The following is a 14,497-nucleotide window of genomic DNA, read 5'->3' as shown; positions in this document are numbered from 1 at the left end:
GAGTTACACTATTTATTAAACTGCTTTGCATTAATAAAAAAACTTGAGAGCAGCTCTTACTTCTGACTCTTGCAGTAGCTTTTATAATAATTCACTAAATTATCATAATATTTACTGAACAAGTGTTGTATCCCAGGTCAAGCTTCAGTGTCACTTACATTCTCTTTATTCCATCAAACAAGCCTGTAAGTCTCAGAATTTTAAGGTTACGGTCATACACCCCCATCTAATGGAAAGTCATGGTGGGGACCTTGTTACTGGTTTTAAACTACACACATGCTTTCAATAGAACAATCACCACATGATTAAAAACTTTACTTAAAATAATTGCTTTCATAAAACATTGGTTTATTCCTGTAGTTACACCTGTGGTAACTACAACTAAGAAATTTTCAACTCCAGTCCCACTGATTAAATTCATACATTAATTATCTGCATTCCTTTAAACTTTGCCTTTGATGTGGTTGTCCAACAAATTAAGATCCTCACACTGCTTGCTCAAGACTCCTTTGTAAACGTCAAAGCGATGGTTCAGATCTTTCTGAGAGTGGATTTTGAACTTGGTTCCCAATGCCCCATCGGCAGAAGAACTCCCATAGAACACACGGCCAATCCGGGAGTGCACCAGTGCCATGGCACACATAACACAAGGTTCTCGGGTCACATAAAGGTCATACCCAGTGCAAATGTATGGCTGAGAGCTCGCATCTACATCAGTCACGTTTTGAAATGTTTCTGACGTTGGTGAAGTAAATCGGCAAGCAGGGTATCTGTCAAAAGAATAACATCCACCGCCCTGGCTCTGAGCCACAAGGTCAATGCAGACCATGACGGCATGATGAAGGGGATGGTCACCTCGGCAGTCGTGGCCCACTGCAATGATTCTCTGCATTGCTGGGTTGACCACTACAGCCCCAACTGCCTCCATCCCCATCTCCTTTCCAGCTTTGGCAGCAGTGAAAGCAGACATCATGTACATGTGCATTGTAGCTTTCTCAGGTGGACTGAAGAGCTCTCCTCTCAAAGCGACAGTCACCTGTTTGTCCTCATGAAAGGAGGTGGGCCAGTGTTTGCTTGCCCGCTCGAATTGAGGTCGGGTCAAGGGGGGACGTGCAGGGACCTTAACCACAAAAGGCTCACCTAATCCATCATGTCTAATTTCATCTGAGGGCAGCAGAGAGTCGATGCTGACCACCTTCATGTCCGGTGCATCACTAACTAGGCACACAAGGAGTTCCAGAGGGTGAGGGCTGCCCTTCTCCATGCACGGCCGCACCCTCTTGATGTGCTGAAGGCCATTCAACGGGTAGAGGCTGTTCAGCTCCCTGACAAGTCGAGATGTCTCTTTCTTGTTGACAATGGGTGCAGCAAACGCCTCGATCAGCTCGATGTCTTGTGACTGCTCATCTGACAGTACAGGATAAGCGACCCAGGAGTCAGTGGCACACATCGACCCTTTCCAGCGTTTCATCTGTGGCTCCATTGTTTTGGTGTCCTCCTGTGAAATATGATTTCACACCAAAGTGAAACAAAGTCAGTGCATTTGCACAGCAGAGCATATGATGACAAAGCCTTTCCTTTGTGTTGGACACAAAACAAGCCTGATCTATATAATACAACAGCTTCAGATCAAGACCTTTGCACTGTGGCTTTTCTCTATTTTAACAGAGAAGGTTGATTGACTTTGTGGTCTCATCACTCAAACGTGAACAAACCAGTTGAAACTTCAGAGATAACAGTGAACTTGTAATAAATCCTGTCTCTATTTAATAAGTGACACACCTAATGTGCTAATGCTGCCTGATACATTTTCAAGCTTTCTGCAGGGCTTTGAATTAAACATGTTTTTATTATGTACAATAAAAAAAAAAACCCACCAAAACTCTGTAGCTGTGTCAAATGAAACATCTGGATCAAATTTGATTTGGATTGCCTGGACACAAATAAACACACTGAGTGACACAAACATTTATGGTGCAAAGTAGATATTTATTGTAGAGCCCAGCTGATACCGAAAGCTCGAGGCAGATACATTTATTGACATGTGAGAGTTTTTAAAAAATCTGATAAGGATATATTTGCCAATATTTAACATAAACAGTTTTGATGAGTAACCCTTGACCCCTCCAGCACTTACATAAGGCTGATGGATTCATAAGAGATGGACTTGAAAAAGAATGGTCAACACTGACGCGACAGAGGCTGAGATATCCTGACTTCTAGTCCCTTGTATGGGTCAAGCCCCAAAAACACTGGATTCTACATTTCCCATAATGCAACATCTTTTACTTACTTTCTCAGACTTAAAGCTTTGTCCTGAGTCAATTAAGACATTACACAACTGTTTTCATAGGCTAAGTAGTATACTTCATGACTAGTAAACTGAATTTCATGAGTAAAATTGATGGAATGCCCCTTTAAATGTGGCCATTAAAGAGATATGATGAAGATATGTACTGACCAATAAGATTTACGGGGTAAAAATAACTTGTCAGTACTCTCTGGTGGACAAACTGCATACGACATCATTTTAAAATTAATTTTGATCGTATCTATAGCCTTTCTGTATCAAAATTTGTTATTTATGAGCAAACACATACGCTGATTCCAATATATCTGCACAAAGCTAAGATCAGCTGATAATATGGGTCATTGTGATGGACTGGTTGAGCTCTTTTGTGAAGTAAATCCATAAAGTAAACAATGCATACAACAAGCACAACCAAAATTATACTGTCATATCTAGTTTATGTATGTATTGCTGTACTAAATACCTCATCAAATCAACAAAAACTGATTCCAGTTCTGACAATCAGTTGATTACAATCATTTATCAACTGAGAAAGCCAAACATTTGGTTGGTCACAACTATAAATTGAAAAGCTACTACAGCTCCAGAGGTACAGTGAGATCACTTGTGGCAGCGTAGATGTTTTAAAAGGCTAAAAGTGATCCGTTATAGACATGTGCAATATAATTCATAAAGCAGCCTGGATAAGATGTCCATTGATATTATGCTTGATGGTCTTTCTTCATTTTCTTCCCAGTATAAGCTTTGTCTTGATGACTTTGGGAACATGGCGTATAGTCAGTGACACTCTGGTGTCTCGTGTCAGTGTCTCTCCTGGCAGGGCCCCGGCAGTCGACAGGTTCACCACCTTGTCAGTCAGTGTGTCCTGGGCGCACGCCTGGATGCCATGAAGGAGGCGCTGGTACATTTCATCCTGCAGGATCAGGAGACTGCGTGGCCTCACCAGCAGGGAGAACAGGTAGCGGTTCTCCTCTGTCTGTGGGGCATCGCCCTCCAGGCTGCTGACAGGCGTGTAGAAGTCAAGGAGGGTGTGAGAGCCCAGACTGATGGTGGTGACGGTAGGTTGGTACAGAGGGCCGTCTTCGTGAGGCATAATCCCTTCTCCTTGATTATACTCATTCACCAACACGTGATTGGCTGTTTTCCCTTTAAACGCACCTAGAGAGGATATTTTCTCACAGTATGTTTGAAGCCAGTCAGGAATCTTCTCTGCCAGCATGCCTTTGGGATGTGGTAACCCTCCCCAGTTCTGAAGCCTTCGGCCTGACAGCTGAGTCCATTTGGTTTTTGGAGACTTGTAGACCTGCGTTAGAAGGTAGGACTCCTCATCTTCAGATATGAAATCTGGGATGTAATGTACTGTTGGTGGAGCATCAACTACGACAAACTGCTTCATTTCCTCCAAAATACAAGTTGGGTGTTCCATGTCTCCTTTAGAAAAGGCAACATAATTTTCTTGTTAAAACCCAAGTCGAAAAAATGCTAATGCTGGCTAAGCTCCCTGGTGGTTGCTAACAGAGAATAAAGTGTACCACAGCCATTTCTGATAATTACTACAATTAAAACTTAAAATGAGAATCTTACTAAAATTTCTACGATATTTAATAATACGTGCAGGTCAAGTACAAGTTATTTAATGGACAAGCTGCTGATAAAATCTGTCTGCTAGCAACAGGACGTCCCTCATCACCCGCAGCAGTCATATAACCATGTGATCCAGTGCATTTCCGTGTGTGGTGATAGCATTAGCAAGCTTCCTCAAACCCTTGACATTCACTCTATGCCTTCAACACAAGAAAAGCAGAGCACATACAGCGTCAAAACAGATTGTATGATCGATTACAAGTTCACTGGCACCTATGAAAAGGGTACCGGTTTGTTCCTCTGCAGTTAAAAAGCCAGGCTGCGACGGAAAAAATCTCACGATAAAATCAGGTAGAAATTTACATGGTTCCTTCCATGTTAGCGTATATAAGAAATTTCAAGTTTTAAAGATGCCTTTATGCTACTCCAAATAAAGTGCATTGGGTCGGAAACAATACATCAATGCAGCTTTAAACAGCTGTTTTTAAGTGGCGATTCCTTCAATTAATCCCTCAAGTCAGCGCTGCCTGACGATGCCGTGACATAAAAGAACAATGTCCGTTTGTTTCATGTTTTTATTTCAAATATACCACCTCTTACATCAATACGGTGCCTTTATACAACATTGGCTGTTTCGGCAAATGTCTCAGCATCTCTGGCAAGCTTTCCCAACGATGCATCACTTTGTTCGTGAGTTACTATGCGGCTTTATCAGAAGTACGACATTTCTGGTACCCGCGAAGGCAGCAAAGCCCACTAAAAAGGCACGTTCTGAAACACCAGTTTGTAACGTCACCGGAACAGCGCCGCAAAATACAGAAACCTACAACGGATATATTTTAGCCACTCAATGAGACCAAACTCTACTTTACCTTTTTCGAAGTCAATGCTTTCAATTAAATACCGTTTCAAAAATCCTACTTATCTTCTCGACTCCATGCTTATTCTCCTGTGCACCGTACTAAAATGTCCCCTGGACGAAAGCATGCGTTATTTTCTATATGATTTTTCACATTGTTGGATTTTTAAAATAAATTTGACAGGTAGAATGTTTAAGATGTAGTCCCATTTCATTGTTAATGACTTTGAACTTAATCTCTGCCCTATGAACTTAATCTAAAGTCACAAATTTGCCGGTGCACGGAATTATTTACATGTGACGCCGCCGGACGGCGTTGGAACACGAAATAGCAAGTAACCCCGTGCTTCAAATGTTTTTCGACTGGTCTGTTGCTCTGAAACCTACTGAGATGCGGTTGGAATATGATTTTTTGTGTTTTGTTTTTTGTTTTTACTGTTTAATTTAATTTTATTCTATTAGTTTAAAATTAAATGGGAACTGAGTTGAGGTCACCCTGAGTTACTCGAGTACTTTAACCCAAGGCGGCTACCATTAGGTTCATGACCATGTTCCCTTCAAAAGTTAAAATTCTGCAAAGGCTGCTGCAGTTTAAACACACACTTTGGTGCTGTCCTTCATTTGGAAAAGCCGCCTGCTCCAGGCTGGTTTTGGGCATTGAGACAAGCTGCGATGACACTGGAGCTGCTGTGTTGGACGAGAAAGGTGCAATACTGGGAGAATCTCTACATTCACAGAAAGAAGTACATCTGAGGTGGGTGTCAGAGCTGTATTCACTTATCAAGGTCTGTATTTAGGGATTTGTTTCAACATACGTGCTTCCCTCTCAAATAATGTAGGGCTGGTGGCATCATCCCCACAGTGGCACAACACCTCCACAGAGAAAACATAGAGCGTGTGGTCCGGCAGGCTTTGGAGAGAAGCGATGTGGACCCAAGCCAGCTCTCGGCTGTGGCCACCACAGTGAAGCCAGGCTTGGCCCTGAGCTTGGGCATCGGCCTTAAGTTCAGTCAGAGGTTTGTGAAGCAGCACAACAAGCTGTTCATCCCCATTCACCACATGGAAGCCCATGCCCTGACAGTCAGGATGCTTCATCCCGTCGCCTTCCCCTTCCTGGTCCTGCTTGTTTCTGGTGGTCACTCACTCCTTGCTGTGGCTCGAGGAGTCGACGACTTTCTGCTTCTGGGTCGCACTCTAGACGAAGCTCCAGGGGATACACTGGATAAAGTAATACCTTCAAACTAACATTGGCTGCTGGTCATGGTGCTCAGTGTCTGATCTTGAACACAACAGATATTGTTTTTGTGTGGATTCGCAGGTGGCGAGACGTTTGTCCCTCAGAAAACACCCGCAGTGCTCCACATTAAGTGGAGGACAAGCTATAGAGCTTCTGGCAAAGAATGGTGACAGGATGAGGTTCCCTTTCAGGACACCTATGGGGCAAACTCATGACTGTTGCTTTTCTTTCGCTGGACTACGGAATCAAGTTACAATGACGATAATAAAAAAAGAGGCAGAGGAAGGTATGAGGTCTCCATGTAACCACACATTTACAACTAACAGTAACCCTACGAATGCATTTTGTTACTACAGTGTAGTTTTTCCCAAGACCTGTATTTAATCAACTGTGTGAAAAGTTTACTTCCGGTTGCTAGTTTTTCAGGAAGTAATAAACGAGTTATGGAGCATAATTTGAAACATGAATTCATAAATTTTGGTCCTTTTGCATATGACCAGGGAGAAGAATGTGGAGAGAAACTAAAGCGGAATATATCTTTTTCACAGAAGACATTTTGACTTGTCAAACACAGGTGTAATTAATAACATGAGTTGCTGCATTTGCTGAAATTGGTGATGTTAGTTGTCACAGCTGTGCTTTCCCTACTATGACAAGTCGGATCTGAGAAATAAGAAAAGGTAGAAAGTAGAACTAAATACAAAATGAAAAGAGGTTTGACAGGTTTATTTTAGGAAAAACTGGCAGTTTGGCCGAAGTTTAATTAGCATTTTTCATTTGCACACCAAAAACATATCACAAACAGACGTTAAACGCGCATTTCAAGTTCTTGATAATGTTATTTCAATAAAATTGTACTTAGCCCCTTTTGTTAGCTTCTCCAGTATTGTTATCAGTTGACAGATAAAAGTTTAGGAACCAGTGGTCTAGATAAATGAGATTCTACTGTAAAACCTCTGTAACCTTTCTTTCCTCCCTCCGTAGGTATAGAACAGGGGACACTACTGTCCTGTGTGAATGACATTGCAGCTGCCACACAGCACACTGTTGCCACTCATCTTGCAAAGCGCACACACCGTGCCATCTTGTTCTGTAAGGCAAATGGCCTGCTGCCATCAAGCAGCCCCACCTTGGTGAGTGTTTGCGTTTTACATAATTAATGAAAAAAAGTTTGTTGCAAAGCTGGCACCGACCTTTTAAAGCAATGCAACAATAGTATTTACCGCCAGTGTCGTAATCATTGGGTACTCAGTGGTTAAAAATGTAATACTGAATTTAATTTTACCCTATAAACTTAATTAGAAGGTTGATGAAAGAATGTCTGCACTGTTTCTGGTCTTCGATCTTATTTTACTTCTGGTCTTATCACATTGTTCTTACATTATCATATTTCTCTTATTGTCAACAATTTTGATATAAATACTCACTCAAATGTTAATTAATTTCCGGCTGAAAATACTCCTCAACAAATGCACTATTTCCTCCTGTCTGAATAACATTTGCTAAAAAGTACAGTGCTCAGCCTTTTTAGGAAATTACTGAGCCTTTTTAAAACATGAAAATTGTATTTAAGACCCATTTTTAAGGATTTATGTATTTAGAAGGAACACAAGAACATGGGTTTTGGTTGACAATGAGAAAATTATAGAATAAAGTCAGTTTTATCTGTTAAATCAAAGAACATTGTGTATATACATGGAGATTTGAAGCTTTCATAAGTAGCTTTTTTTTTTTTTTTCTAGGTGCTGTCTGGAGGAGTTGCAAGTAACCAGTATATACGAAAGGCTTTGGCCGTTATCACTGAGACGACAGGACTACGACTGCTCTGTCCTCCAGCCAAATTCTGCACTGACAACGGAGTGATGATTGCGTGGTGTGTGTATCGTCAGGATTATCAGTGAAAACTTTAAGAGTGAATCAGATTTTATGACCTGATTTAATGTGGAAGTCTGGCTCATTTTTCTTTTACCAGGAACGGTGTTGAACGCCTGAGGGAAGGGAAAGGGATACTGCCTCCAAATGTAGATGTCTGCTATGAGCCAAAGTAAGTCACTGAACACTGACAGGGACTTCATCTAAAATGTCAGTGAAAAGTTAATTGCGACACCAAACCAAACTGTTCCAGTCCCATTTATCTGTACTGCTGATTGAATGAACACTGGCTAACATGACTGTTGTATTCCAGGGCGCCGCTGGGTGTTGATATGACAGCAGAGGTGAAAGCCGCAGCGATCAGGTTGCCACCAGTCAGGATCAAGATCCCCAACTGACTGACTGTTGCTTTTCTCCTGTGCAAAAGGTTGTTTTGTCACCCCTGGATTTTCCCAGGTCAACGTATATACTGTGTATATCTGTATAAAGCACATTAGGTATTTATTAATAAATGTGTTTTTAAACATCTCAGTTAAAAATATCTCTCACAAAACTAACTGAAAACAAAATCCATCAGAGTGAAATCTTTTGGAGTTTGCTAGTAGATTTTTTTTCAAACAATAAAGCCATAGGGTTTGCCACTCCAAAGAATGAGTTCAGCTTATTGAAAGTAGCCAACCAAACAATATTAAAAATTATAGATGTCTCATAATTCTACAGAGGTGTTTTACGCTGTATAATGATTAGTATATACCGCATGATAAGTTCCTCTTGTTGTGGTAAGCAGTAAGTTTAACTAGGACATACCACCTTTCTGTGGAATCATACATGCAGTATTTGATCATCTTGAGGATTGAAGCAACAATCTGAGGTTTATAAACATCATGGAAGTGCTCACATTTTAAAAGTTGGGAAGTTTTGTCTTTAGTTTTGTTGCTCCTTTTTCCTGAATGTGCACTCACATCTATTTGATTCTATACACAGCAAGCCCGCTTTTGCTGCATGAATGCTGAGATGAACTTACTGTCAAGAAGGAAAGTGAAGTGTTTACTCTGCCTTTGTATGTAAGCCCATTCTGTCCTTTCTCGTAGTATCATCCCCACAAATATCAAAACCAAAGTTTTACCATGTCCTTCAATACAAGTGAAAGCCATTTAATGTGCCTCCTAGCTGAAATGAGAGAAAAACCTGGGCTGTGCTCGCTTGCTAGTCAAAGATCCTAGGATTAAAAAAAAGGGCACTAAACTAAGAAAATGTTAAATCAGGTTATCTGGCCGCCACCATTCTCTGCTTGAAGTCTGTGACATCACTTTAAACACCACTACCAAACCACAGGCTTACAAAAAAGGACATTACTAAGGAAAATGTGAGGTTGGATGAGCAGATAATTTCAATAACAAAGCTACTGTCTGCATGTTCTGCATCTATTTAAGTGTCCCTTTCATGCAGGCTAAAGACAGGATTCCATCCCACAAACTTCTGCGCTGCCCCTGTGGAGCAGATGTTACTTAAACGTAGGTTTTTATCTTATTGGCTAAGCATTTCCCTCTAGTGGTGAGTGTATGTATGTGCACCTCAACACACACTGGAGGGAAATTGCTACAGTAGCTGACCTGATGTTGAAAAAAATACAACACACCTGGAAAACATGAAAAACTCATCAATTTAGGTCATAAAATCACACCCCTCAGAAAAACACATAACACTAAAAAACATTTGTCTTACGAGGTCCGTCCTCTCATGTCTGCTAAATCAACCTAAGATGGAAGTTAAATGCAAGATCTCAAAAAGCCCACAAATCCATGGCTGCAACCAAGGAGGAAAATCTGAATTACATGAGACGTACTGTAGTTTTACACATGTAATATGGGTTTTTTTTATTGTGTTTCTAAATACAACAACGGTTCAGCTGAATACAATGATAATCCTGATTTTTGGCCTTAAAAGATGTACACTAAACTTGTAAAACATTTCTGACAAACCACAATGCATATAAAAGTCCATTTCATCAACAATTATATTCAAGCCACTGCCACATTTCATTTAGTTTACGTTTGTTTATAACAAACATTTAATCTGAGAAGTGTTTCAAAAAGAGTGGGACTCAAAAAATATAGCAGTCACCTCTCTGCGTGGACTCGCGCAATATTGCATATCAGAGGGCAGGAAAAAACCTCACAGGGAAGTAGGAAAGTTGGAGCTATTTTTTCTTGTGTCAGCTTAAAACATCGTCTCAGTTCTCACATGACAGTCCTGTTCCAGTTTCAAAGCCCCTGATTCCAAAACGTTGTGCAATCATGTGGTTTGTACGTTGTGCTGCAAATTGAGTCAATCTTCACCAAAAAATATACCACATTTCAAATAATAAAATTTGGTGGTGTTTGCAGAAAAGTAATAGTTTTCACCGTGGTTGCGGATGTTCTTACTTGAATAGTTTAATACTTGGTATTAAAATTGGGAGGCTAGTCAACTCGTGTTGGGGACTCCAAATACCTCAAAACACTTCTAACCTGTCTGCTTTTTAAAGGACTAATCCACCCTTAAACTCTTAAAGACTTTTTATAAAAAAAACAGCTAAGGGTGATTCCCCAGCATTTCGGATCCCATTTAGGTCTTTGATGTTTTACATTTTACATTCATTTGGCAGATGCTTCTGTCCAAAGCGACATACTGGGGAAACACAATCCAAGCCACAGTAGATCAAGGAGGAGCCTGTGAGAAATTTCATATCATTATCATGGATAACTGGTCAAACATGGACAATGGGATATCTCATTGCGATATTCACAGCTAGAGTCTTTTCACAGCAGAAGGATTTAAAAAAAAAAAAAGCCATTTAACTGATGAAAAATGATATGGGGAGAACTCAACTACAGACAAGGAAGAGATACACTTTTCTGCTTCTTCGATAGACTTGAATGTAGGGGTAGGAAACCACTGACTGAAGAAGAGGGGATGAGGCATGCTGAAGTAAAGTGGTTGGACCAAAAAAAAAATACAAAGATATGACCCAGACTTGAGTGAAAATAATAAACAGACTTCTGACAGTGTGAGAACATCTGCGGGTGGATTGTCCCGTTAACTATTCTTGGTTAATTGAATGTCTAATTGATCCGATAACTGAGAAATGACCTGGGTCAACGATTGCGACACTAAAGCTCGTCATGTCCATAAATATTATACTCCTTTACACTGATCATTCCATCTTTGTCGTGGTCAATCTTGCGAAATATATCAGCCATAATCTTCTCATAGAAAGGGTCACCCTTTTCATTCCCTCCTTTTTCATCCTCCACTCTCAAATATTCTTTTACCTGAAAATAAATGAAACCCTTTATTAGTCACATACACAATAAATAAAAGACATGCACTGGACTTTAAGTATGAGACTAGAGCCAGCAGGCAACTAGCATACTTTAGCTTCACTTAGCGCACAGACCGGAAGCAGGGTGAAACAGCTAGTGTGGCGCTCTCCAAATTCAAAAATATGCCTATCACCACCACCACAGTTTACTTCATGAAATGAATCTCATTTGTTAAATCTGTACATAAGCAGAATGTTAAAAAAAACTGTGGTTATAGGGGGAGTTACATGCTGTAAGTATTTCTTAGTTAAGCTAACAGCCTCCGGTCTTTAGCGCTGGGCTTAACGTACAGACGTGCGAGTGGTATTGATCTGCTCAGCCATCCCTTGGGGAGAAAAAGAAAATAAGTGTCTTTCGCAAAAAGCTGTTACTTAGCCATGTCCCCATGACAAAAAGAAGGTGTTAACATCTAGCATTAGACATTTTTTTTCGGTCTTGGGCTTGACCTATGCGTTGCATTTTCCTAAATAATATGTTAAATAAACCCACGGAGCAAATCAGTGGCCAGACGTTATCCTCACAAAAATACAAAAAAGAATATCTGAGTCAATAAAATAAAACCAACACATTTCACAGAAGGTGAGAGGAGAAGGGGTTTAATAAGGGCCCGGGAGTTAATTTTTTGCATATGAACTTAAAACGAGCGCTTTTAGCTCTTTTCCTCCGGTCTGAGCTACTTTTGTGATGATGAACGTCTTCTAACTGATACTTACCTCAGCCTTTGTGAGACTTTTGTCTTTATCAAGGTCAATGACTCTGAAAGCTTCCATGCTGCGTGGTCCCCTGGACACCGAGAAGACCTCCACCTCAAAGACCACCGTCGCATTGGGTGGCACTGGATCTATTTCAGAAGGAGGAAAAAAACAGAACACTGAGATTTTAAAAGACCGGCAGTTATAATCCCATAATCATGACTCATACCGTAATGACTACATTAGTAATTACGACTTACATTTGATCATGCTCTACCTTGTGAAGTCAATTTGACTGCATTTCAGGAGGAATGGGAGCTACATTTCAAAGGAAACCTTTTTTTTTACTGAGTTAATCTGGTTGGAGGTTTACCTGTATTTTCAGACTTTGTGATGAACTGAACAAAATGGAACATAAATGGAAAAAGAAACATCTGGTTTCAAGATTAAAATTCTACAAAATATAAAACCTGGTAAGTGATTTAATACCTTGTTAAGAAGAGACAATGTTCAAACTAGAGCAACATGCAATTAAAGTTGTTACTTTTGATGAGTAGGACAGAGAGAAAAAACTCAGCTCACAACCTTGGATGGGTTTGACTGTATATAAACTGGTGCATGGGCAACAAAAGCATGCACGCTCAGCAAAACCATTTCTTCCATAGACAAAGAGTGAAATCAGAGTGATCAGACCTGAAATGCAGAATCCCAGGCTAGGCAGTGCCACCATCAGATCATACCATAGTGCATCTATGAACTACAACATGAGGAAGTTTTAGGAAATAGTAGTTGAAGGTAAAGGACTAGTCAGCTGTTAGTTTTCTGAAAGTTCTCCAATGCAGGCAAGAAAGAGAGAAATGAAGCAGAGACCTTTAGACCTCTGTGCATGCTTACAGTACATGCCAATGGTGGATGAGTAGCAAACGCTGCGAGGGGGTGTGAGGCCCTTTCAACTAAAGTGCTGTGAAAAGAAAACAAGACAGCATGAAGGCATCTCTTCCACCACCAGAACAGTATTACACAATACAGTTGGTAATCAGTCTAAAAGTCTGTATAAGTAGTAATATTGTTTTTAGCTCATTAATCCCAACATATGCATGTTCCATGTGGCCACTGACATGGGTTAATGTCAGTGAGGCATGAAAAGCAACTCGTAGGCATGAAACTTGCTCGAAACAGTTGGTCCATCACAGAGAACATTCGGACATGAACATTTTTGGTGCAGAGTTTTAATTGCACAGTAATGCAACAGAAACCTTTTTGGTACTTATTCAAAAAGGCACTCCCCCGACTTTACACATGGAGATCAGTTTACGTATGAGGAGTACTACTCAGGATGAGGATATTTTTAAAACTTGGATGTTTATCAGACACAGAGTGTTTAATGAAAGGATGCCAGCGATCTGCGCTGCGGGAAACCTAGGATGCAGTGTTTTCGGAGCTTGACTTGATATTTCTGCCTCCGGTGCATCAATTTTGACCATTCTTTTTCAAATCTGTCTCTTGCAGGTCCGCCAAATGAATGGAAGTGCAAAACCTAATCATAGGAGTTCCCCTTTCTATGTTATGTCCTTTTTTGTAAGTCTGTGGTTTGGCAGTGGTGTTTAAAGTGATGTCACAGACTTCAAGCTGAGAATGGTGGCGGCCAGATAACCTGATATACGCAGTTGTATGAATGGGTCAAGGTAATAAGTTGTTCGGTCAGCCCTGGTATAAAGTATAATTGAGCTGTAGTTCATGAGAATCATAAAATCACATAATCTAGTAAGAGACAAAATGTTATTTTGTAATCATACTGTGGAGAATACACTGTAAACGAAAGTCCCTGTCTGCTACATTTACTCACCTTTGCCTTTTTCTCCAAATGCCAGGGCAGATGGAACGGTTATTTTTCGTTTCTCTCCAGTACACATATCCATCATCCCAATATCGAGGCCCTTGATGACTTGTCCAACACCCAGGACAAACCACTGAGGGTGCCCATCTTTGTCTGATCGACTGGAACCGAAATAATAGCATACAGGATGCAATGTTAGACTTTCAGTGATCAGTCATCACTCACTCCAGACAATAGGAATAATCTAAATACAAGTGTCTGTGTCAAAGTTCAAAATATCAAACTGGTTTGTAAACTGCAGCTAAGTTCTTTCTCAAGCCACCAACCTGCAGTAGAACTGGGAACCATCTTTGGCGAGGAAGCCATCGTAATGAACGTTCATCAGATCTCCTTTTTTACTCTTCTGAGTGCACTGCTCGGGCTTAAACAGAACTTCGATCTTGACCTCGCCGCCCAGCTCATGTTCCGTGGCCCAAACAGACCGTAGGGTGGGCTGTGAAAAGACAAAGAAGCACAGTGTGCAGCTCACCAATCTCCACATCATAACGCCGTGTATGCGTGGCAACTTCTGACAGAGACGCTTGAACACACTGAGGAACGCGGGGAGGTTGCCAGGGCGTCTCGGACTTCTCTATCCTGAGTTCAGTCTGTCAGGGTTTTCTGCTTCCTGGTGCGTACAAAATCCCGCCTCATTCATGACACCTAGCCCGGGGCATGACCCCCCCCCCATAACCCCTCCT

The 14,497-nt window shown here is 40.9% G+C and overlaps 3 protein-coding genes across 4 annotated transcripts; 1 reads left to right on the top strand and 2 right to left on the bottom strand.

Annotated features, from left to right (window-relative positions):
• Window positions 1-143: 143 nt before the first annotated feature.
• Window positions 144-5,050, bottom strand: adat3 (adenosine deaminase tRNA specific 3). Its single transcript, XM_040148437.1, has 2 exons — window positions 4,768-5,050; window positions 144-1,498 (listed from the first exon to the last, which is right to left on the bottom strand). The coding sequence occupies exon 2, from the start codon at window positions 1,481-1,483 to the stop codon at window positions 443-445; it is 1,041 nt and encodes a 346-aa protein (XP_040004371.1). The 5' UTR covers window positions 1,484-1,498; window positions 4,768-5,050; the 3' UTR covers window positions 144-442.
• osgepl1 (O-sialoglycoprotein endopeptidase-like 1) lies at window positions 3,410-8,792 on the top strand. 2 transcript variants are annotated; one of them, XM_040148435.1, is made up of 8 exons: window positions 3,410-3,626; window positions 5,385-5,508; window positions 5,594-5,981; window positions 6,073-6,277; window positions 6,976-7,124; window positions 7,734-7,864; window positions 7,964-8,035; window positions 8,177-8,792. In XM_040148435.1, exons 1-8 carry the CDS (start codon window positions 3,494-3,496, stop codon window positions 8,259-8,261), a joined length of 1,287 nt encoding a protein of 428 aa, XP_040004369.1. In that variant the 5' UTR covers window positions 3,410-3,493; the 3' UTR covers window positions 8,262-8,792. The 2 variants fall into 2 exon arrangements, with proteins under 2 accessions (XP_040004369.1, XP_040004370.1); XM_040148436.1 differs by lacking the exon at window positions 3,410-3,626 and adding an exon at window positions 4,027-4,246.
• A 759-nt stretch (window positions 8,793-9,551) lies between these two features.
• On the bottom strand, window positions 9,552-14,497 carry fkbp7 (FKBP prolyl isomerase 7). Its single transcript, XM_040148438.1, has 4 exons — window positions 14,084-14,497; window positions 13,767-13,918; window positions 11,942-12,069; window positions 9,552-11,177 (listed from the first exon to the last, which is right to left on the bottom strand). The coding sequence occupies exons 1-4, from the start codon at window positions 14,299-14,301 to the stop codon at window positions 11,016-11,018; spliced, it is 660 nt and encodes a 219-aa protein (XP_040004372.1). The 5' UTR covers window positions 14,302-14,497; the 3' UTR covers window positions 9,552-11,015.

This window comes from Xiphias gladius, chromosome 16 (genome assembly GCF_016859285.1).
Source record: "Xiphias gladius isolate SHS-SW01 ecotype Sanya breed wild chromosome 16, ASM1685928v1, whole genome shotgun sequence".
Classification (NCBI taxonomy): Eukaryota; Metazoa; Chordata; class Actinopteri; order Istiophoriformes; family Xiphiidae; genus Xiphias; species Xiphias gladius.
Note: the sequence above shows the minus strand (reverse complement) of the source record. Positions and strands in the feature narration are given on the sequence as shown.

Excerpts from the sequence above, each read along its gene's own strand:
- adat3 (XM_040148437.1), bottom strand. The coding sequence starts at position 1,483 with ATGGAGCCACAGATGAAACGCTGGAAAGGGTCGATGTGTGCCACTGAC.
- osgepl1 (XM_040148435.1), top strand. The coding sequence starts at position 3,494 with ATGTTTGAAGCCAGTCAGGAATCTTCTCTGCCAGCATGCCTTTGGGAT. Across the intron at positions 5,982-6,072 it reads CAGGGGATACACTGGATAAA|GTGGCGAGACGTTTGTCCCT; the intron begins GTAATACCTTCA and ends GTGGATTCGCAG. Across the intron at positions 7,125-7,733 it reads CATCAAGCAGCCCCACCTTG|GTGCTGTCTGGAGGAGTTGC; the intron begins GTGAGTGTTTGC and ends TTTTTTTTCTAG.
- fkbp7 (XM_040148438.1), bottom strand. The coding sequence starts at position 14,301 with ATGATGTGGAGATTGGTGAGCTGCACACTGTGCTTCTTTGTCTTTTCA. Across the intron at positions 13,919-14,083 it reads GGTTCCCAGTTCTACTGCAG|TCGATCAGACAAAGATGGGC; the intron begins GTTGGTGGCTTG and ends TTTCGGTTCCAG. Across the intron at positions 11,178-11,941 it reads AAAGTCTCACAAAGGCTGAG|GTAAAAGAATATTTGAGAGT; the intron begins GTAAGTATCAGT and ends ATTTATTTTCAG.